Source organism: Tenrec ecaudatus, chromosome 17, assembly GCF_050624435.1.
Source record: "Tenrec ecaudatus isolate mTenEca1 chromosome 17, mTenEca1.hap1, whole genome shotgun sequence".
Lineage (NCBI taxonomy): Eukaryota > Metazoa > Chordata > Mammalia > Afrosoricida > Tenrecidae > Tenrec > Tenrec ecaudatus.
Window position 1 is genome coordinate 30,938,621 of NC_134546.1, and position 22,114 is coordinate 30,960,734.

At 43.2% G+C, this 22,114-nt stretch overlaps 1 protein-coding gene across 3 annotated transcripts in view; it reads right to left on the reverse strand.

Moving 5' to 3' along the window:
• MAP4K3 (mitogen-activated protein kinase kinase kinase kinase 3) overlaps positions 1 to 22,114 on the reverse strand; it is a 180,041-nt gene that overhangs the window by 11,098 nt on the left and 146,829 nt on the right. For all 3 annotated transcript variants that reach the window (XM_075535824.1, XM_075535823.1, XM_075535825.1), the window contains 8 exons: positions 21,673 to 21,785; positions 18,725 to 18,766; positions 15,808 to 15,892; positions 13,327 to 13,406; positions 9,377 to 9,437; positions 9,175 to 9,292; positions 6,777 to 6,835; positions 4,101 to 4,204 (listed from right to left, as the gene is read on the reverse strand). In XM_075535824.1, coding sequence (XP_075391939.1) covers positions 4,101 to 4,204; positions 6,777 to 6,835; positions 9,175 to 9,292; positions 9,377 to 9,437; positions 13,327 to 13,406; positions 15,808 to 15,892; positions 18,725 to 18,766; positions 21,673 to 21,785 — 662 coding nt within the window. The remainder of the gene's footprint in view (positions 1 to 4,100; positions 4,205 to 6,776; positions 6,836 to 9,174; positions 9,293 to 9,376; positions 9,438 to 13,326; positions 13,407 to 15,807; positions 15,893 to 18,724; positions 18,767 to 21,672; positions 21,786 to 22,114) is intronic.

Genomic DNA, 22,114 nt, shown 5'->3' on the forward strand with positions numbered 1-22,114 from the left:
GGAGCACACGAATGCTCACCCCACTGGGATGGGAAAACAGATGCCATCACACGCTCACTGCAGTATCTCCTAATGCAGACGTATGCACTCCCTGTGAGCTGCTAAAGCATCGCTGGTGTGCACGCCCTCAAGAATACGTGCCCACCTGGAGACACAAGAGTGTTCACAGCAGCACAGCTCATGAAAACTGTCCACTGGAATAACCCACATGCCTATCAGCATCAGAACGAACAACTGACATGGAGCCACAGCCAGAACCAAACTCACTGCCATTCTGACTCATAGCCACCCTAGGGGGCAGGGTAGAACTGCCCCTGTGGGATTCTAAGGTTGCAACTCCTTTTTCTCCCTTGGAGCTGCTAGTGGTTTTGAACTGCCAACCTTGGGTTAGCAGCCCAACTCGTAACTCACTGCATCACCAGGGCAATCAAACAGAACAATTTATAGCTGCACCCAATAGCTTCACAAATAAGCTTCACGAATAAAATGTTGCAACCCCCCCAGATAGCAATGAGCATATACAATTGATTCAATTCATGTCCAAGTTAAGAAATGGGGTAAAATGAATATGAATGGTTAGAGATGCAGGCTTCCACAGTAGCGCAGAAAGAAAAGGGCGTTCTTCAGCTGTGAAAGTCAGGTCTCCTTTGGTGGAAAGAGGTGTGGTGACTGGAAGTGGAGGGGGGGGGGGTACGGGTGATGGAGAATTCTGAAGTGCCAGAGGTTCTTAACAAAAAAAGTTCTTTTAATGTTTATTTTTAATACAGGAGTGGGCTGCTAACCCCAGGGTCAGCTGTTCAAAGCCACCAGCCGCTCCTTGGGAGACAGGCGAGGCTTTCTTCTCCGGTAAAGAATTAGTCTTGGAAACTCATGGGGGCAAGTCTCTCCTGTCCTGCAGGGTCCCCATAAGTTGAAATGCACTAGATGGCAGTGGGTGTGATTTTAAATATGCAAATATATCGGTGTCACTAAATCTCTCCAGCAGGGAATATTAACCATTAAAAACAAATGATTGCTTTAATAGTTAAGCTTGGTTGTTTTTAAAGTTTTTGATAACCACGTTGCTTTGCATAAAAGCTGCCCTTTGCCCTTTAGAAGTGTTTCTTAATACAACTCCCATGGTAAGCCAATTTTATTCCAAAACGAAGTTAGCATTTCTTTTATTCGTCAAATCTTGTTAAAGTAAACCAGAGCAACACTGAGAATTTCCCCCACTGTCCCTTTTTTCTCAATACTTTTTAAATGATCTTTTCACTCTTTTGAGAGAAAGCTCCTGGTGAGATCTTAACTTCCAGTCGTCGTATACAGAACTGTGCACTAGGGAAATCTGACATGTAAGCAGAAGCCACGACTTCACATTTTCTCAAGTCTTCTTTCATAGTTTTAGAGTAAGTTTCTTTAAGAAGCATGGCTCTGACCGTCATAACATGGTATGCTTTTGTATATTCTCTAAAAGGCGATTGCTAGCAGCCACAGAGCTACTTTCAATCTGGCAGCCTGCTGGAACTATTTAAACAACTGCTCCTTTCATATTTTCGGTGTTTTCAAATATATGCCATATAAAACCATTAAAAAGACAAATCTGCTGACTCAGAGACCTTATAAGATAAGAGGCGGCCTGCCCACAGGCTTCCAAGGCGGAGATCTTATACGGAAGCGGCCTGCTGCAGCTTCCTCTGCGGGACGGAAACATGGGCTCCAGACCCTGCAGCGCCAGGCTCCGCCTGCTCTCTACATAATTCTACACCTTCTCCCAGCCTCTCCGTGCTTTCCTGTTTGCCTCCATAATATCCCAAACGCTGCTATCAAACGGCGGCCGGAGTGCCGTCTCTGTATTTATGGAGACCACACTGAGGCTCTGGGGGTAGCGAGGTCGCCTTTGCTGAGTCCTTCTTGGGACACACCTCCCTGCTGGGCTGAGGAACCTGATTTGCCACGGGTGGAAGTTGCCGGGACCCCACTCACTTGCATAAAACCCTTAATTTTGGTACATTAAACACCGGCACCCTGAAGTCAAAGAATATGTTGCATGTCAAATTCAGGTTTTCAATCAATAATTTCCAGCTTACATAGCTCTCTGGCTTCCAGGCACTGTGCCTGGGAGAAGAGGCTGGAGGACCACTGAAGTGGAACCGCCAAGCCCCTCTGACCACGGCGCCACATGCCCTGAGCAGCAGGCACCGAGACACTGTTCGTGGTCCTGGTTTGCTTCAAACTTCACTCCAAAGACATCCGTTTTGAGGGCACGTGAAACTCAGTGTGCATCTGTGTTGTGCCAGGTTGATTACAAATTCACCGTGTCCTTATTTATTGTGATTACATGCTTTGTGACAGACTGGTAAATCAGTGACTGAAACGAAGTGAACTGTGCTGTGTAGGGAGATCTTAGTTTCGGTTTCATGATGTGATTCTCCTATAATAAGATCCCTATTTGTTTGACTTCAATCTATGGTTTGCTTTTGGAAAAAACCCGATTCATATTATCCTCCACCTACCAAGAATGTCGTTCTTTGTTATTTCCATTGTGTGTATGGACAAGATTTCTCAGCTTCAACCTTCATTGCTAACCTTCTGTATTGCATGTTCTTTATGTGGGGAGTGGGTGGAGGGATGATCTGACTTTACCCACTTCTTGCCAGAAGCACCACTTCTGTCTCCAACTGTGGCAGTCAGAAAAGGCTCGGGCATTGCCAGTTCTCCCGAGGGCAAAACACCCCAATGAGAACCACTGACATACAAAAGATGGTCAGACTGGTATACTACATACTACAGAGAGCTTCTTCATTACTAATAACTTACTGCTAAGACACCACAAATACACATACATAACGAATGCAACTAGAAATAAGCTATTTTACCTTAGGACAACAAAAGGCGGCGTGAGCTCCCAGGAGAAGACACAGTGTGGTCTCGTGGGAGATGTGAAGCTCAGTGAGGTACACGGCCCCACTTCCCTGACTCCCCTCAAGGCTGCTGGGGTGTCTCCATCCCATGCTGATACGTTTTTCATCCACCATCTACATCTTTACAAACCTCGTTTCTAGGAGCTTCCCCATTGCCTGGAGGAGATGCTTGAATAAGATCTGTCTTTTTTATTTTTTTGGAAGGCCAATCTGTCATATTTTTAATTAGGGAAAAAAACCAAACCAAAACAAAAAACCCAATTCTCTTTGAAATGTGATGAGAACGGTAAAGCAGAGAGAATACACTGCTTCTGTTTCTTTCCTATATTTTTTTCAACAAATCAGAAAATTTAACGCTTTTGGTTGTTTTTATGTCTGCTTATATGTGTGTGTGCATATCTATTTACACACACACACACACACACACACACACACACACACTCTCTCTCTCTCTCTCTCTGTAGGAGAAAAGAAAGCAGCCCCTCAACTGGGCCCTGTTCAGTAGCAGTTTCTTATTCCACAGGGTTCAGGTCCAGGAAGGTGCAGGGGCTGTCGCTCTGTGCCTTCTGATGGGTAGAAGGCCTCGCACACCCTCTGTCCTCAGGCTGCTTGGGAACCAGAGGCAGAAAAAATGTGACACGATCTAGATTACTCCCGCTTGGGACCCACACTCAGTCTGAAAAGGGGACTTCAAAATCCAGCATCTGACCACTACCAATTTGTTTCCAGGGAGTCCTAGTGGTGCAGTAAGTTAAGCATTACCTGCTGCCACCAACTGGGCAAGCAGTTCAAGCCCCTCAGCTGCTCCTCAGGTGAAAGCAAGCCTGTCTGCTGCTTTGTGGAACCACAGTATCCGTAACCCCAAGGGCCCACCCTCCTCTGTCCTGAGTAGGAATTGACTTCATTTAGTTCCAAGAATAATATGAAGTACCCACCGAGAGAGGGAAATTCCCTTCTCATATTTGTAAATCCGATAGCTCTCAGTAAGCATCATCCTCGAAGTGCAGAAGGGTTAGGGAAGGAAACGAGAAACCACAAGGAGAGAGTGGGCTACGAGGCGATCCATGAGATGAAACAAAACGCTTACGTACCATCACCTGGAAAACCGACCTGCTTCGTACAGCTCCACCCAATTCACAACAAAACCCAGATTACTTACCATGTCTATTAAAAAAAAGACCTATGTCTTAGGCTTACCTTAATTAACATGAATTTCTGCATTGGCTCAACCCATTCTAATAGCACAATGCTGGTGTGCAGTGCCCCACATAGGTATTTATGGCCCGTGTAAGGATTTCTCACTGTGGAGGCAAAAAGGAAATGTGTATGAGGTTTCTTATCATGTGCAGTGCGTACGAGAATGACAGGCTCACGAGCAAAACAAATGTAAATCTTCCTGCTAGTTAACTTTCTTCATTAGATCATATTATGAAAATAAAACCAAAAAACCCCAAACAACAAAACTATTTCAAGTGATAGCAGGAGACTCCCTTGTTGTAGATTTTGTCTGTTCCCTCCCAGATAAAACTGGCGGCGCTGATGGGCTGGGAGATGCACTTTATTTGTAGTAAAGTTCTGCTACCTGAGAGGTCTACAGTTCCGACCCCTCGGGAGCTCTCTGGGAGAGAAGACCTGCCTATCCGTTCTCATAAAGATTAGGAGATTCCATGGGGCAGCGGTACTCTGTCACACAGGACCAAGCTGGACCCCCACTCGCTGGTACACAACCACACGGCGGCATGGAGCTGAGCAGAGGCAGCACAAGCCTGGAGAAAGGGTGAAGGAGTGAGTGGAGAGTGCAGTGGGGAGGTCGGGCAGCAGACACATGGACAGGCGGCTCAGGGTGCTTTCAGAAGTAATGATGCTTTAAAATGAAAACCCTTGTACACCTCTCCATTTTCTATCAAACTCCTGCAGCCACCAGAACACACCGAAAGGATGAATCATGTCTCAAGAGATCACTTTAGAAAAAAAACAAACAAACCACCACCAAATTGCCTGGTATTTTGAGTTTTCCTGCTTTGTCCTCGGTTAAGGTTTGAAATAAGAAATACATTTGAAATACAGATTCAACATTGTAAAACATGTAAAGAGGATAATGGGAGCAAAAACCCTAACAGCATAGTTGAAATATTAACACAGATAACACAAGGTGAGCAGGCAAATCACCCAGCTCAAGGCGATAGAAGAGCCTGTCCTGGAAAGGCCAGTCAGAAGGGAACATGTGGCCCTTCCATGTTAGTCAAAATCAATGTGCTGGCTGTTCTGAGGGTGACTCAAATAGCATGCTCATCCCCCACTCTCCTCTGCCCCAAACGGCTGCTCCTCTTGCTTCCTGGTAACTGCGGTGCCAGCTTGCGTCCGCTGGGCTCACTTGCCCTGAGTGCATCGTAGCCCAATCACAGCGCCTCTACAGCACAGGGCAGAACTGGCCCTGTGGGTTCCGGAGACCGTGGCTCTTCATAGTGTAGAGTCTCCTCTTTCATTTGCACAGTGACCGGTGGTTTGAACTGCTTTATTGGTAAATAAACTGCTTTAAAACTTTAAACGGGGGGGCCAGTTCACTGTCCCTCAGACCCGTTGGAGGGCCAGACTATAGTTTTTTAGAAAACTATGAACAAATTCCTATGCATACTGCACGTATCTTATTTTGAAGTTAAAAAACAAATGGAGCAAAAACACCCGGCAGGCCGGATAAATGTCCGTGGCGGGCCCAGAGGCTGTAGTTTGAAGACACCTGGCTCATGGTCCTGCGACTGTCTCTCTCAAACCTCTCACGACCTCTCTCCGAGTGAGCTGTCCATATACATTCTCTGCCCTGGGCCCCAGCTAAATGGACCAGGCGGCATTTATTAGGTAACTGTTCTTTTTTGCACCGTGATTGCCAAATCATTTCCTTGGTTCTCAAGTGGCCTCTTCTATTAAAATCTGTCTTCTTTCGAGGTCAAGTCCAAGTGAAGACCTTCTTTTAGGCTCCTTTCCTCACGCCACTTCAAATGCTTCCCGCCTTCTCCCCTGTGGTGACACAGCCACTTAAGGGGAGGGAGCCTGTTTTGCTCTTGCTGATTGCAAACACACCTGCCAGTTGGTAAGGGAGTTCAGTGGTGGTTTAGTGAGAGTTTTCTCCTTTTGTGAGCTGGGTTTGACTTCCAACCAATGCACCTCCCCCAGTGGACACTCCCAGGTTTCAGTCAGACTTCCAGACTAGCAAAGACCAAGCAGAAAGGCCTGGTGATCTCTTCCTGAAAAGCAGCCTGGGAAAGCCCTATGGATCACAATGGCTCGCTCCCAGTGCAGGAGTCGGATGCTGACTCCACCGCAGCTAACCACCCACCAGAGACGTTGCTGTGGGGATGGAGGAGGAATGGCATGTGAGTGGGAGACAGCAGAGTAAATGTAGCCTACAAACTGTTACTAAGCAGAGTGGTGAATGATGAGTAAAAGGACCATTAGAGATCGGTGCTATAAAAGTCTCCAAAACAAAACCAAAAAAGTCTTCATTTATTTCATCAGCAGGTTATTTACCAAAACAACTGCGGTGTGTAAGATGCTACATTAGGAGCTAAGGCAGTGGTTTTCCACCTTCCTAATGCCCCGACCCTTTCAGACAGTTCATGTTGTGGGGACCCCCCAACCATCAAATTATTTTCATTGCTACTTCATCACTGTGATTTTGCTACTGTTATGAAAGGGTTGTTCGACTCCCCAAGGGGTCGAGATCCACTGAGCTGGAGTGACCAAGGGGGTGAACAAAGTCTTACCGACAGTGTCCCCTGGGGGCACTTTTACACCAGCTTAAACAAGTCACAAAACAAAATCAAGAGTAAAATTTTCAGCACAGGAAGTCTCTAGGTTATTGGACAAAGTACTTACCAACACAACACTTCTGACACCACTTGGTTTCGGGAATTTTGGCTGATACAGCAAATTTCCTAAAATACAAATGAAAAATCAACTCATGAAGCAAACTCAGTCTAGTGCCTTCGGTAGTCACTGAAGGTGGGTTTCCAAACCGGGGCTGGGTCACGTAGTATCTGTTCACAGTAAGAGTAAGCTGTAGCTCTAATTCCTCCTCCTCCTCCAATCAATTCCAAATGGACTATTGTTTCACATATAAAAAGCAAAACTATACAATATCTAGACAACCGAATATGATCTTGTGATTCCTTAAAGTAGAAATGATGGAAAGAGGCAATCATACAGAAAAAGATTAAATTGACTTTTTTTCTTCCTCACTCATGTATCCCTAATACCTCAAACTATGCCTGGCATGTTGGGGGTCTCACGTGGTCAAAGGAAATTGGCTACCACTGAGAAAAAGAAAAGCTGTTAGATACTTTCAGTCCATGTAATCATCTTAAGCTACCCAAACACTTGTCTTACCACTGAACCAATGCTAAGCATTAAAAAAATTAGATCCCTTTTAATAAAGAAAAGCAGGATATTGATTCTGGGCAAATGCTACAGTTCTGCAAACATCTGATTAAAACTGAACATTTCATATTCATCTAAATTACTTTTTAAAATGACAGCTAATAGAGGCCAACGGCTTTTATGAAGAAGCTGATGGCAATGGAGACGGCTCATACACTGAGGGTGGCGCAAACCTTAAATTTCCTCTTCATCCTGGACACAGATCTTGGGCATCTTTTGATGTTGGAAAGCATCAAAGGTTAGATGCCACTGCTCTGCAGGGGTCTGTCTTTGGGAACATGCAATCGTGTAGCATGCACGTGATGCTTCCTGTCAAATCCTAAGCAAGCGCATAAGCATCTCCTCCATCCGTGTCTGGTCACTGTCCACCTGACAGCTGAGTAATGACTGAGCACGTGAGACCATGTTATTGTAGCTTTAGCTATTAGGAAATCTAGCACACTGATTTTTATGTAGGTAAATACCTATACGAACCATAGTTAGCATCTTTTGAATCCTCACTATATCTTGGGCATTTACATGTTCCGCGTCCTTTAATCTCCCCAGTAATATAAGTAGGCCACAGGGGATGATGAAGCTTAGATTTCGTGTTAACACCTTAGGAAGAAGGACCTCTATCCAGTGTGGCAGTCTCTTGACCTCGCTGGTCAGAATGAAGTGTGCTCTGAGCTGGGAAGGACACAGATCCTGAACTTGAAATCACTTCTCAATGACTTGCACCATGGAACACGGGCCTCTCAAGCCCCCTCTCAGCTTCTGAAGGATTGTTCTGACCAAGCGCCTGCTTTGATAACCGCTCCCCGCCTCCCCGCTCGTTCTGAGAGCCAACTGTATGCACTGAGACTTTCTGCAGGTTTCGTGTAGTCAACAACAACCTTAACTAAGAACTGCCCGCTGAAAACAAGCACCCGGACAAGGTCTCTATTCTGACAAAAAAGAGATGGAACAAAGCGCATGCAGTAGAGTTCATGTGCTTTATCCACTCCCGGGTAGCTCCCAACTTGATCTTACGGTCACTTGGAAAGTCATGTTTTAGGGTTACAGGACTTTGGAAAGACCAAGTCACAAGGTGGGTACAGGGGTATCCCAAGCAAGCAGGCACAAAGCGGCATCTCGCAGAAAACTGTATGGGGACAGAGAGTCTCCGGCACCCAGTTCTGGGTGAGTTTATGGGCAACACTCCCAATTCCAAATACAGTTACTATGGTACAGTCAAACTACTCAGGTTCACAATCCCAATTCTGAGTTAATAAGAAAAGAATCAAATTAAATTTAATACTCTATTTCTCAAATACCAAGCCTGGCATTTTATTTCTTAAATGGTAAGTTTTCTAAAATACAATCTGTTCTAGACGCAGATGACCTTCTCGTCAGCAAATAAGGTTTTTAGCAATAATGGGGGAGTAAGAGTGATTGTAATGACAAGTTCCTGAATGTATCGAAGCATTACCCTTTAATTCCAAAGTCATCAATCCCTAATGTAAAAGGTTTTTTTTAAATTTCTAATTTTATGAACTTTGAGAAATAGTCATTTTACACAAGCTAACACAAATATGCCACGAAAGAAAACCACTATGTGTAATGTAAACATTCTAGTAGGTTCTAAAAAAATATTTCAGTTTTAACCTTGCAGAAAAAAACACCAAAAACTCAGTCTATCTGAGGTAACTGGCAAGTGTAAAATTTAGAAAAAAAGTGACAATTCTTTTATTTTTCCCCCATGACAATGATTTCTACTAACACGAACAGAGTATGCTTTCTGTCGCGGAAATACTTGTTCAAATGAATAAGCACAGTGTCAGTGAAGGTTGAAAGTGGGGCGCCCTGTCCTGTTTACCTGGGCAGGATTCTGTCAGGGAGCTTGTGTGCTGGGATGGCAACAGGTAACTTTTGCATTTGTCGTGCGTAATCAAACAGGCCCGGTAAGTTGTGGGAATAGAGCTGCGATGCTTTCCCTGCAGAGAAAAGTACATATGTGGCATGAAAGCGAACCAAGTCAACAGCGCCAGTATAAAGCACTGAAAACCCAAAACACTTACCAGATATCGATAGCAAGCAATTGTTCATCACATATAACCAGGTGCACCTGCGAGGGAATAGCTGGGGTGGGGGGAAGAGGGGAGAACAAAGGTTAAAGGGTAATCAATACACAGCAGCAATGTAAGCACCAGAGACAGGCTGGTGCTTCAAAAAGAAATGCCTTTTATTTCGTAGAAATTCATTCTCTATAGCACTTAAAGACACCATGCTATGCCAACATCAGTATCTACTTGGGAGGAAAGAACCTAGCCACGTGCTCGCACGCACCACGTCTAAGCAGGTGATCAGCCCAGGTGTCCCTTACGAGCACATGTCACCTTAAGACGCCTGGCTGACAGAGTCCACGCCTTTGCTTTAGTTCTTAAGCTGAAAAATCACAGCCAGACTAAACTTGAAGACTCTTATGTGTACTAAGAAATGTGTTATTTAGGTATCTGGACATGCATGGCTCCGAAAGTCGAGGAGATTAAAAAGAAAAGAAAAAAGGCTCATACACAGTAGACAATAGGATGTGAAAACATCGTATATGGGAGAATGGGTAAGAGAGAGTCCAGAGGAAAGTTTTAAACCATAAAGCAGACATTATATATATATATATATATATATAATGTGTTACTGAAATCTATCTAAACCAGGGATCCTCAAACTTTTTAAATGGGCCGAGTTCACTATAGTTTAAAAAAAAACTATGAACAAATTCCTATGCACACTGCACATATCTTATTTTGAAGTAAAAAAACAAATGGGGCAAAAACACCCGGTGGGCCGAATAAATGTCCTCGGCGGGCCGTAGTTTGAGGACGCCTGATCTAAACCATAAAAACCTCCAAACGCACTGCCATTGACAACTGGGAGTCATGGTGACCCTTTAAGGCAGGGAAGAACTGCCCGTGTGGGTTTCCAAGACTGCAAACCGTTATGGGAGTAGAAAGCCTCATCTTTGCCCTCGGGAACGACAGCTGGTTTTGAACTGCTGACCTGTAGGTTATCAGTCCAACATGTAATCACTATGCCAGCAGGGCTCTTTATCACTGTGAAAAGTGCTGGATAAAATGGGAGGGCAATGTGGCTTTATAAAGAAGACCAGGCTGACTAGTCTGCTAAGAGACTGGCGGACCCTCAGAGCCTGTGGCCTTCTGTCAGTCTTCAAGCTTGGCTCCAGGAGTCCGCACACCCTGAGAGGTCTGCGCAGGGAGGGACGAGCGCCACAGAGCAATGAGTCACCCAAGACCCAACGGGAGTATTCAGGGAGAAATAGGAAAGGACAAAAAAAGAATGTATCTGAAGAACGTTGTTACACCGTGGGGACCACAGTCAACATTATGAAATAATGCCTGTGGATTGTCACTGGAAAACCTATTCGCACAGTAAACGTTCACCTAAATCACAATGAAAAAATAAACAAAAGCAAAACAGAACAAACAATGGACAGGCTTTTTGGGAAACTTACAAGTGAAGAGAGGGTTCACACAACACTCCCCACCCACACACGTGCAGGGATAACCAGCTACTCTCATTAAGACATCGGCACCTCATGACTATCCGGACCGATGGTTCGGCACTATCAGGACCGCCTGGGTACTTGGGAGGAATGAAAACGCTACTCAGGCTCCCATTCCAGACCAATGGCAGCTCTGTCCCAGAAACTCTACATGTGAAACAAGTGGTCTTTGGGGATTCTGCTGCATGACCATGTTTGAGAAACATCAATGCGTCTATAGCTAAGCATCTGAATGAACAAGCTTCGTTGCTGGGCTTTGCTCTGGTATTTCCTACTGGGCCACTCCAAAGCAGACTGGGATGAGTTGTAGAAAACGAAGAGACCAAACAGAAAAGTGGGTGAAGGGAGACACTGGACAGTGTAAGATATGACAAAAATAATTTATAAATTAGCAAGGGTTCATGAGGGAGTGGGGCGGGAGGGGAAAAATGAGGAGCTGATACCAAGAGCTCAAGTAGAAAGCAAATGTTTTGAAAATGATGAGGGAAACAAATGTACAAATGTGCTTGACACAATGGATGTATGTATGGATTGTGATAAGAGTTGTATGAGCCACCAATTATATATATATATAAAAGAGAGACAAATATGCAACTTATCAAGGTCTCTGAGGACATTACTTTAGTAAGGCTCAATGATGGACCTGATTACTTGTAAAAGGTAAACTCAGTTCTGCTATTAAGTGAAAAAAAAAAAGTAATAAAATTTGAAGAAGCAATTTAAGCAAAATCTGATGGTTTCATTTATTTGGGAAATGGTTTCATAGGAAACACGTTGTTTCTCTGAACAAGATAAACGAGGCATCGTTTTTCATTTGGAAAACGAGCCCATAGCAGTGTCTGAGATTGAAAAGACAACATAGCAGCCTACTGTCACTGACTGGATTGAGAACATGATGCAGCGAAAGTGGTCCGGCTGCCTAACAGCACAGCACACAGGAGCAGTGGTGAATCGGCTTTATTTTTATATAAATACTTACAAAGTATTTCTCTAATATTACATCTATGGATTACTGTGCGATCCTATAGTGGAAAATCTTAGTGTGTTTGCTTATTTAATATAAATTCCTTTCCTATGTATTATCCTGTCACCATGGGGACAACGGACAGCTGTTCCTGTAAAGGTTTTGAAGTACTGGATTTAGTTTCTGATTTTCATTTTTAACCTCATCTATTTAAACTCTAAAGCTTTTCTGAATTTCTAACGTCTACTCCTCTCCCAAGATAAGCCTACAGGCAAAATAATCAGTTTCATGAAGAGTACATGTACCAGCTCAGTAGAACCTGCAATTAATTGGATGCCTAGATTCAGCTATCTGCTCTTCCCGCTAACTTGACCTCAGGTAATTAATCTGTCTCAGTGTTCTTATCTAGAAATGGCAAACCTCTGCCTCACAGAGCGGTTGTGAAGAGTAAAAGAGATGCGCCTTCTAAAGGGGCACTCGATGGCTGTTCGCCATAATTAATGAACGCCGATTCAGGTTTCCGATCGGACCCCTGCTCCGCGCCGTCCCCTCGCTCGTCTGCACAGTCTATCTAGCGAATCGTGCCTCTCCGTTTGCCAACTTAACGATCAGCTTCACGGTGTGATTTAAAAATTCAGGAGTTCGCACACACACCTTTTCTTGCAAGATAGAGACGCGCTTAATTTCCCCAAGCACTCGCTGTTCAGAGAGTAACTCTGACAGTAACAGTGCAGTTCCAAAGGTCAAGGCCCCCACTGTGAGGAGCTACTGCAGACTGGGGCTGCTGGGGGGCTTTGGGAAAGAGTCTCTTCAATTAGGCTGATGTTTACTTTACTTACGCATGGCAATTAACACTGTTACAAAGAATACAATTTGGGGGCATCTCATTATAGTCGAGAAAAATATTACCACCTTTGCATAATTAATACAAGTTATTTTTTCAGCACACAGCTCTAAGTATTGCTTAGGTCTTATTAGAAAATAGGATAAAAATAAGCTGTGACGTGACGAGGAAGGGTGGAAATGCTTGGCTATAACAAAAGCATCCTTACTGGAAGCATTTTCTCTCCAACGCCCATTGACAATGAAGAATTCATTTCACATTGCAAAGGTGCTCAAGTCAGTGCGCCCACATGGAAGACACCATCACTCCCTCCGTACTGGCTGCTCCTTCACTGTCACCTTCTGGTCTCCCTACAAGAGGCACCTCGTGGCTACTGACGCTCTGTCTGATACCTTGTACTTCCTTGTACTTCTTCCTAGTGTGAGATCCAGCCTGAGTGGTGTAGTGGGTTTCTATCTGCTTTCCCTGCTAGATCGGAGCTTTAGTGGGGGCAGGACTAGTCCTGGGTAGCAGCCGTCTGTCTGCACTATTTGGTATATAATGTATGCTTCATGAAGGGTTTATTAATGAGCAAATCCTATCATTAAAACTTACTTTTAACCTACTGTCTACTTAAAAGAACTTAAACAGTACAAAATACCTGCTCCATTGATGTTTCATGAAGTTCATTAAGATTCAAGGTATAAATCCCTTCTTCGGCACCAAATATCAAGTATTGATCTGAAATAACAACAACAAAGAAAAATCCTCTAACTGGTTTGCATAAATAAAATACCTTTATAATCTGAAATTCAGTGATGAGTGCATTAGCATGTAAGAATCACTGGGATTGATAAGCAATGAATACTTATTTTTTATTTGAATGCAAGGGGGTTAGACGCTGCATGATATGCGAACATTAGCTGGAAGCGGTGAGGGTGAGGAAGACGGTTACGTGAGGGGGTTTTGTGCAGCGGCACGCCGGCCTCCTCCCTCGTCCAAGGGCACTCAGGGCGGGGGGAGGGCCTGCACCTTTTCAGAAAACCCTCCTCAATAAAAGATTAAGTGAAACTGACCCGCCAAAGTCAATCACGAACTGCTCATCTAGACTCAACAAACTGCTGACAGGTGGGCACTTATTATATGCACCTCATTAGGGTTACTAAAAGCTGAGTACCTGCGAGGGTGCTGAGCATCTTCTAACAGACAGAGAAGCCGACCCACAGTTGTTTTACAGAAAACATAAAACAACAGGTCCAAGAGCATTTCCAAATGAAACAGACGTGTGTTGGGAACAACCTGGCATGCCAAGAAGGGCCCTAGATTGTACTGTACTTAGGATGACGACCGCCAGGCCAACAGCATAAGCTTTGTGGTCAGATTAAACTAGGTTCAAACCGCAGCACTTCCAGCCGGTGGTCGTGAAACTGCAAACCTGAGCGTCAGCTTCCCTACCTGTGAAATAAAAGCACTTACCTAATTGGATTTTTTGAAATAAGAATATACACATGTATGTGCATTTAGATACATGCACATCCATAACAATATCTATGTAAGACAGATACACCAGCGTACACACATATGCATCTGTCTGTCTCCATACATCAGCTAGCTATTAAGATAATACAGTTATTTACTACGTGCATATGTATACATGCATACGCATCTAAGGGTATGCCAAAGAGTGGTGCTCTAGGACTGTAGTTCACACACAGGCTTATTCTACCAGAAAGAGGAAAAGGAGGGTCCAGCCATGGCTCTATGATTGGTGGATGGTGGCGGACAAGTTCTTTCACTTGTCTTTAGTCTCGTTAGAGAGCCGTCTACAGGAAGGGCCAATGAGAGTGGTGGCTGCTGAGGCCTTGTGCCGGGCCAGTTCCGTTCCAGGTAGGAAATCTGGAAGCGCAGCGTGATTGTGTGCTTGGATCCCAAAGGCATCATCTCTGGACAGTTTTTCTTGAAGGACAGGGGACAACCTTATGAAGAAGTCTTAAGACAATGGAAAGCTGCGCTGGTGAGGAGAAGGCAAGGAAAGTTGAGCCCAGGAAATTTATTTCCATTATGCTCACTCTTCGAAGGCAGCAAGAGAGAATTTGCGGGGACTTTGTTGGGAGACTTTCTCCATCCACCCTCCAACCTTGATCTTGCCCTTTCGGCTTTCCCGTGGTGCCCAATTCAAGGAACATTGTAAAGGAAGGAACACAACCGGGCCCGCCCCCAGAGGGTGCCAAGACAGTCGCCCATGTTAGCATTGCGTGAATCACCAAGAGCAGAATTCTCTGGGGGAAGGTAGGAGATGGAAACACAGCCTTCAGGAGTATATAGACCTAGCCGGAGAATCCGCCAAGAAACAAGCGCTTCCCACTGGGAGGTTTTAAATAAAAGTTACGATTTTGTAGCAATGCTTTTTGACTTATCCTCACAGATTTATCCCGACACACCGAAACACACACACGAGACGGCTTCAAAATATTCATAGAAAATAGAATGAAAACATGAAGGGATTGTCCCCTCGTGCATCTGCCTTTGCCTTACACAGATGTTGAGCTATAAGCAGCGAGACGGGGCACAGACAGGCTGTAGAGCCTCCTGACCATTATTCTCAAGATGAGCTCTTCTCTGAGGACAGCGATCCTCCAGAGTGATCACTGCTTCCCAAGGGGGCGGTGCCAACCCCTGGGATCGCTGGCCAGATCTCGGGAGGTTGCGAAAGGGCAGACCTAAAGCTGACCCTGGGATCGCTGGCTACAGTTGAACAGTTATAGGTTTTTTTTTTTTCCTGAAAAGCAGGTAGAGGGCTAAATAAGGATCTTCGACAGCTAAACGCCTCATCAACAGCTATTCCTCAAAGGCAAAGCTCTCTCACTAGTCAGGAGCAGCAGAGGAGGGGCTTCAGGAGAAAGTTAGGGTCACATGTGGTCACATGATGACTGTACCATGGAACTTTGTGGCTAAGTATCAGCCCACACAGCGACAGTAAACAGAAACAACACTGACAATCACATAAAAACACAGGCACCAAAAAACATGTTTCTTTGTTTTACCCAAACACATTTTTGAAAAAAAAAAAAAAATCTATCTGGGCCCCAAGTTAAAGAAGAAGACAAAGCGAGACACAGGGCTGAAAGCCATGAACCACTACCTCGGGTGTCCGGGTTTATCCATGAGGTCGCACAGTGGATCTTCAAGGGACAGCCATTAAAAACCTTTGAGAAACACGCACCCATCTGGAAAACAGAAGACCCACATGAAACAGAGACAAACACCAGGCTTTGGCACCATGTAACTCCTTTCCAGCCTTGTGTGGGAAACTGTAGGTGGCAAATTAAACGTGGGAATCCTCAAACGGACAGCAAGGTCTATCAAACAGTGGTCACTACAGAGGTTCAGGGAACAAGAATGGTTGTCAGCGAGGAAAAGATTTTACTTTTATCATTCCAACTAAACAAAGCAATAGTAGCAACCAAGAGCCAGGGGGGGAAATTGCTTTTAGGAGTATTAATACCACGCTTTATGTCAAACCGAAACCCCACTGCCACTGAGTTGACTCAAACTCATAGCAGCCCGACAGGGCGAGTAGAAGCAGACAGCCTCCCTTTCGCCGGGGCCGTGGTTGGTGGGTTCTAGTCATTGACCTTCGGTTAGCAGCCCAATGCTTAATCCACTGTGCTACCTGAGTGCCTTCCTTATCAGAAGGACATTATTTCCCTGGTAAAAAAGAGATAATACCTATTAAAAGTCGAAATGCTCCTTGTTTTGTTTCACGATTCTAAAAATGGTATCACCAAAAGTTGTCTTTCAATTCCATTTTCCATGAATTTTCTGAAGGCCCTTTGTAATATACCTTATACTGTACTCTCAAAACATATAGACCTATTTTAAAAAATTTATCAGTCTGATTAGTTTTATAGAAGGACTTAAAAATGATTTCAGTTTGTAATGCTAATATGTACAGGAAACTTTACGAATCTTTCAAAAATACTTTATAATGAGAACAGAACATCATTCATCTGAGCCTTTAATATGTCTTCAAATCACAAACTTACTTTTGAAATCATTGTTCTTGTTAGAATAAATACTCAAGTTACAAAAGTTCATTAATTTAACCACTTTTACCACAAACAACTTGGGGGAAAACATTTAAAATGTATTTGGTCAGAGGAAATTTCTATATTTGCCTTATTGTATTCAACTGAAAGAACAGCATTGTCGATCATTTTATAGGGGAAATGTTTTCTTCACAAACACTGGTAACACGCTGAGGTAACACCCTGAGAGCAAACTTGACAATAGCGAACTTAAAATATTAACATAAACAATCCAAACAATGAACCTTAGTATTTCCTTTTAATTCATACGAATCCACCAACCTGTATTTCAAAGGTTTAGTACCCAAAACAAAAACAAGCAAATGGTCTGGTAATATCATTAGGTCATAGGAGACCAAGGGGGAAAAAAAAAGTGTTTTCTGGTATCGAGCAGAAAGGGTATATATAACTAATTCCAATAACTGCCTTTTAAAAAAAATTAACCAAAGTCCCTATGCTATGGTGCCATAAATCCTTCAAAATCCTAAATGACAAAATGAGCTTCAAAACAATCAAGCTTTATAACCTTCAGCTAATTTAAATAGTAGCATCTTGCCTGGTCTGATAGTATTCCATAATGATCAGTTTTCCCTGGTCAAGCTGCATCCCTGAGGTGAGGTTTTATTTTGCAGCACGATAAGCAGTTAGGTACATTCCTGCAACGCAGTCAATTACTTGATCGGCTTTGCCCTCTGGTCTGTGTAACTCCCACCAAAGACTTCCTGATGGGCTTGGGTCAGAGAAGGTGAGGGAGAGTCTGATGGGACTGTAGCACGCACTGTTAACAGGGTAAGTACCATTGTCCCATGATGGGTTTGCCTGCTGCGATCGTGCTGAACCAAAGCGGGCCTTCACAGACCAAGAAGAAAGGCTAGGGATGGATTTCTGAAAAATTAGCCAATGCAAACTGTATGGGCCTTACTGGACTACTGTCCAAACAGTGGTGGACGTTGAGCCTCCTAGGCTGGAAGGCAGTGCGTGTGAAGCGGCCACCATCGGCTGAGGTCCATCGAAGATCTCAAACATGGCGTAGGACCCAGCAACATTTTTCATGGGACTGCCAAGAGACACGGCCACTGATTCCAAGGCACCCACAGAATTCAAGTGGTCGGTCTAGCTGGAGATCTAGGTGATTGAGATCTGTGGGTCGGTTTTTCTCAGGGGAAAAGGTTTGGACAAGATGCTTCATCGGGATTTCTTTGACTTTATAAAATTCTGTTCACTATTTAAAAAGACATTAGAATAGACATGTCATCTTTCTATCTTATGGGCACCAAGAACTTGAGGTCTAAGGTGCGCTTGGCTCAATCTTTTCACCTGTATGCAAAAGCTCGACCGCGACCTCGGAAGACCTCAGAACTGATGCCTCTGGATTATGGCGTTGGAGACGAGCATTGAACTATGCCAGGGACTGACAGACACGAACCACCTATTCTAGAAGGTACAGTCAGAATAGTTCTTAGAAGCTAGGATTGTGAGCCTCAGCTTTGCACATGAAATGAGGAAGGACCAGTCATGGCGGGCAAAGTGTCAGGCTTGGTAGAAGGTCATGGAAGAAGAGGCAGACCCTCGACTAGATGGCCGGACACGGTGGCTCTAACACGGGGCTCACACACTGCAACCACTGTCGGGACGGCCCAGGGCTGCTGAGTTGGAACCAATTCATTTAACATATTTTATGCTTCCTCTTATGCTTGGGTGCCCTTTACACAATTCTTACAGAACAGCCGCAAGTAAGACAGTAACGCATTTTGAACAATATGTTTTACATGTATGGTTTGTCATAATTTATTTTGAAAACCTACATTTCAGATGAAATCTGGTAAGATTAAACGAGCAGCTGTAAACATGTTTTCAATAAGGGAACTTCTTTGTAGCAGACAAAGACTCCTACCCAAGAGAATACCGTCAAGTCCTTACTTCCCATTATAGTTAGTTTGGAAACATACCTACTTGGCATTGAGTACTTACATGAACTTTGGGAGTTGGGGGAAGACCATTACTAACTGGCTTCTAGAAAAAGAACACACACGGTTACACTGCTGATCTTGCTGTGTTGTCTAACAACCCCGTTTCAAATACATTTATCCGAATTAAAAAAGCCTCCCGTAAAATAGGCCCTATAACCACTCCACCGTCTACATTTCTAGGACCAGCCCCCCAAAAAGCAGGTTTGTGAGTATCCATTCACACCTTTGGATCTGTAGCTGATGAACACGGCCCTCTCGACCCCAGTCTCTTATGTGATAAATTTTAAATCTGGATCTCGCTCATGTGCCTGGAGCTAGAGCTGCACGTCGGAAGGCACTGCAAAGTAACAGGATGAGCCCAAACCCTGACCTCAGCAGAGGATGGGATTCAGGCGAAAGCCTTGGTTTAGGGGTTTTCTTGGGGAGTTACGTACTTTTAATGGATGCAAGGAATGATATGCTGTAACGGACAGAAGAAAAGCTGCTTCTAATGCCCCTGGAAATACCTGCCGGAGGACCGAGGTCTTATTTGCATAAAGAAGACACAGGGGTGTCATTAAAAAGGTGAGCGGTCATATATTAATTTGATTACATTATGGACACTCACTGTAATTCCCACCAAATGATCTTTTCCTGCACGGGTCTAAAAGGGTGGGGAAAATACTGATAGGAGTAGCCTGTGAATAACTGGACTGGATTCTCTGCCATGCCATCCTGCTGCATATAAAAGGAGCTCTCTGAGCAGCAGTGGGTAGAATATCACTACCAGGGGTGGAGCGTGCCCTCTGGACCCAGCATCGGGCTTACCCCTACCTGACTTTTGGATTCTGGACTGAATAGCACCTCAACAGAGACATTCCTTCACCCGTTCCTGATTCACAGAGCCCAGAAAAGTGAGGGAATATATGCAAAGGGAGGAGGGGGGATAGAGGGGTTGGGAAATGGAGCTGCAAAGTATCATGGGAGAGTTGTACATTTGGGGCACATCGATCCCCAACTCCTTGGGACAAGTCTGATATTAATTCTTCTAAACGAAGATTGGTGAAATGTTTCTTATTAATTTGCATGCGTCTGATTGCTAGGAGAGTTGAGCATCTTTTTAAAAAGACCAAGTGTTGATTGGCCACCCATATTTCCTCTTCCAGAAATAGTTGGTCTTTTTAAAATAGGAGTCATGTTTTTCTTATCTATCTACAAATGTTTTCTCCTACTCCTATGAAAATGCTAAAACCCACAGGTGTCGCTATGAGACGGTGCAGACTGGATGGCAGTGAATTTTGTTTCTGCTTTACAGACAATCTTACTCTGTTTTACAATGAGTTTTGTTTAAAACTTTGGAATTTTGATTAATTAGAATACTTTAATCATAGGTTGCAGTAAATAAGCAATATAAAGAGAACAAAAGAAGCATACGTCCTCATTCTCTATGGTCTCCAAAAATGCCAGACACTGGCTCACCACGCTACCTTTCCTGGGGTAAGTTTTGGGCCCCGGAAAGAGAATCTCTTTGGGAAAGTTTGTAATTTAGAGATATATATTTTTAAAAGATAGTCTAAATCTCTTTCAAGATTAATCTTTTTAATTTTAAAATTATTTTATTTAAAATTTAAAGAATAGGATTATCTATTTCCCAAGCCCTTTCAACTTGATATAAATTATAAATATTGAAAAGATGAAATAAGTTGAAACCAAGTAGCTATTGCTAATTGAGTTCACCTATATGGTACAAGTAAAATATTCGATGTAATATTAGTAATTGTTGACGTGTCTGAAATTGAGACTAATTTTAACATGGAGGTATATTTTTGAGAATGTATAATATTACCATCGATTATTGGTGCAAACTTCTGATGACTTTATTCTACTTAACAAAGATTTTATGTACTTAGTATGTTTGTATATTGATACCATAAAATTAAGTCCGTTTTAATTAGGGAGCTCTGAATGTTCTAACTCTCAGACTTAACTTAGGCATGAACAGAATTAGCTGTAAATCATGTCAAGAAGCTGTACAATCTGTACCCAGGTTTCAATATAGCATCGAAATAATTTATCTGACAAAATACCAGGGGCATGGGCATATTGTGTCAGAATTATTGAAAGTGTTATTGTGACTAACTAGTTCTTGGTCCTAATTAAAAATGTATACATAAAAAGGAATATTTCTCAAAGGTTATACTGTTTTGCAGAGACATGAAGTTGCATTTTTGATTAGCAGAGCTGCTAAAATTTAAGCTAATGAAATACTACATCATAGTGAAACTTTCAAAAATTTAAATATATATATACTACAAAAGCCTCAAGCAATGTATTTACTACACAGGTCATTGCTATATGCACAGAACACATTAAATATGCAGACATTTCTATAAAAATGAACAAAGATTGTTACATACACCTGAAAACAAAGCTCAGCGCATGATCTAGCATCTGTCAAAATATCCAAGTCTAAAAATAATTTTTGTTGTTTTAAATACTTTACCTTGTTTTAGTTCTGCCCCCTCCCTGCCCCACCCTTGTTAGTTATTTTGAGTAAGTAAGAGCAGCTCTATCACTAACTGGGAGATGTACAGTGTGCAGTATGTCTTGGGAGGATGCTAGAGCTGTCCGTATCTGGAGGCCTTCTCTCCCTCACTTCTAGAGACTCTCAGGACAAGTTCTAAGAGTCACTTCACGTCAATGACAGTAAGTTATTTTATGATTAATCACAAAAATAAGGTTTAACTGTATTTTGAAAGTTACTATACAGCCAATGAGTCTAAAGATTGAACCACAAAATCCATCATTCACATTTACCCTAGCAAAGTCATATTTCCCTGAGGAGTGAAAAATCTCTCCCTCATTACAATTGGGACACTACAGTATCCATAAACTATTATAAAATATCCCACCAACTTTAAAACTAATTCAGTAGTGAAAACAGGAGGACTTTGCAATATAAATACCTACTGGTACATCTTTCTTTTCTTTCCGGGAAAGATTTGTGCCTCTCTGCTCATTTTGTTGCTGATGTAAGGAGCCGTCTCGGTCGCCATTTAACTGGAAGGAGCTCACTCCATTTCCTTCAAGTAAGATATGTTTAAAGATATGTTTTAAAAGGATGACTTTTCCATAAAAATTGTTTAGAAAGCTATCAAGTAAGGAAAGAAAATATTAGACAACCGACATTTCCCACCTTCCTGTGGGACCACTCAGGTTCACAACGGCAGGAACCCACCCGACTGTATACGCTCCTCTCCTTTCAGCTACTTTGGGGTATACAGACAAACCTACATGCACACTACCTTTAAGTAAATGTTTGAATCGAAACAAAATTACTTGACCCAAACACTGAGTTTACAACTATTTTCAGAAGAGGAGGAATTTCGATCATGCGACCCAAGAAACGTTA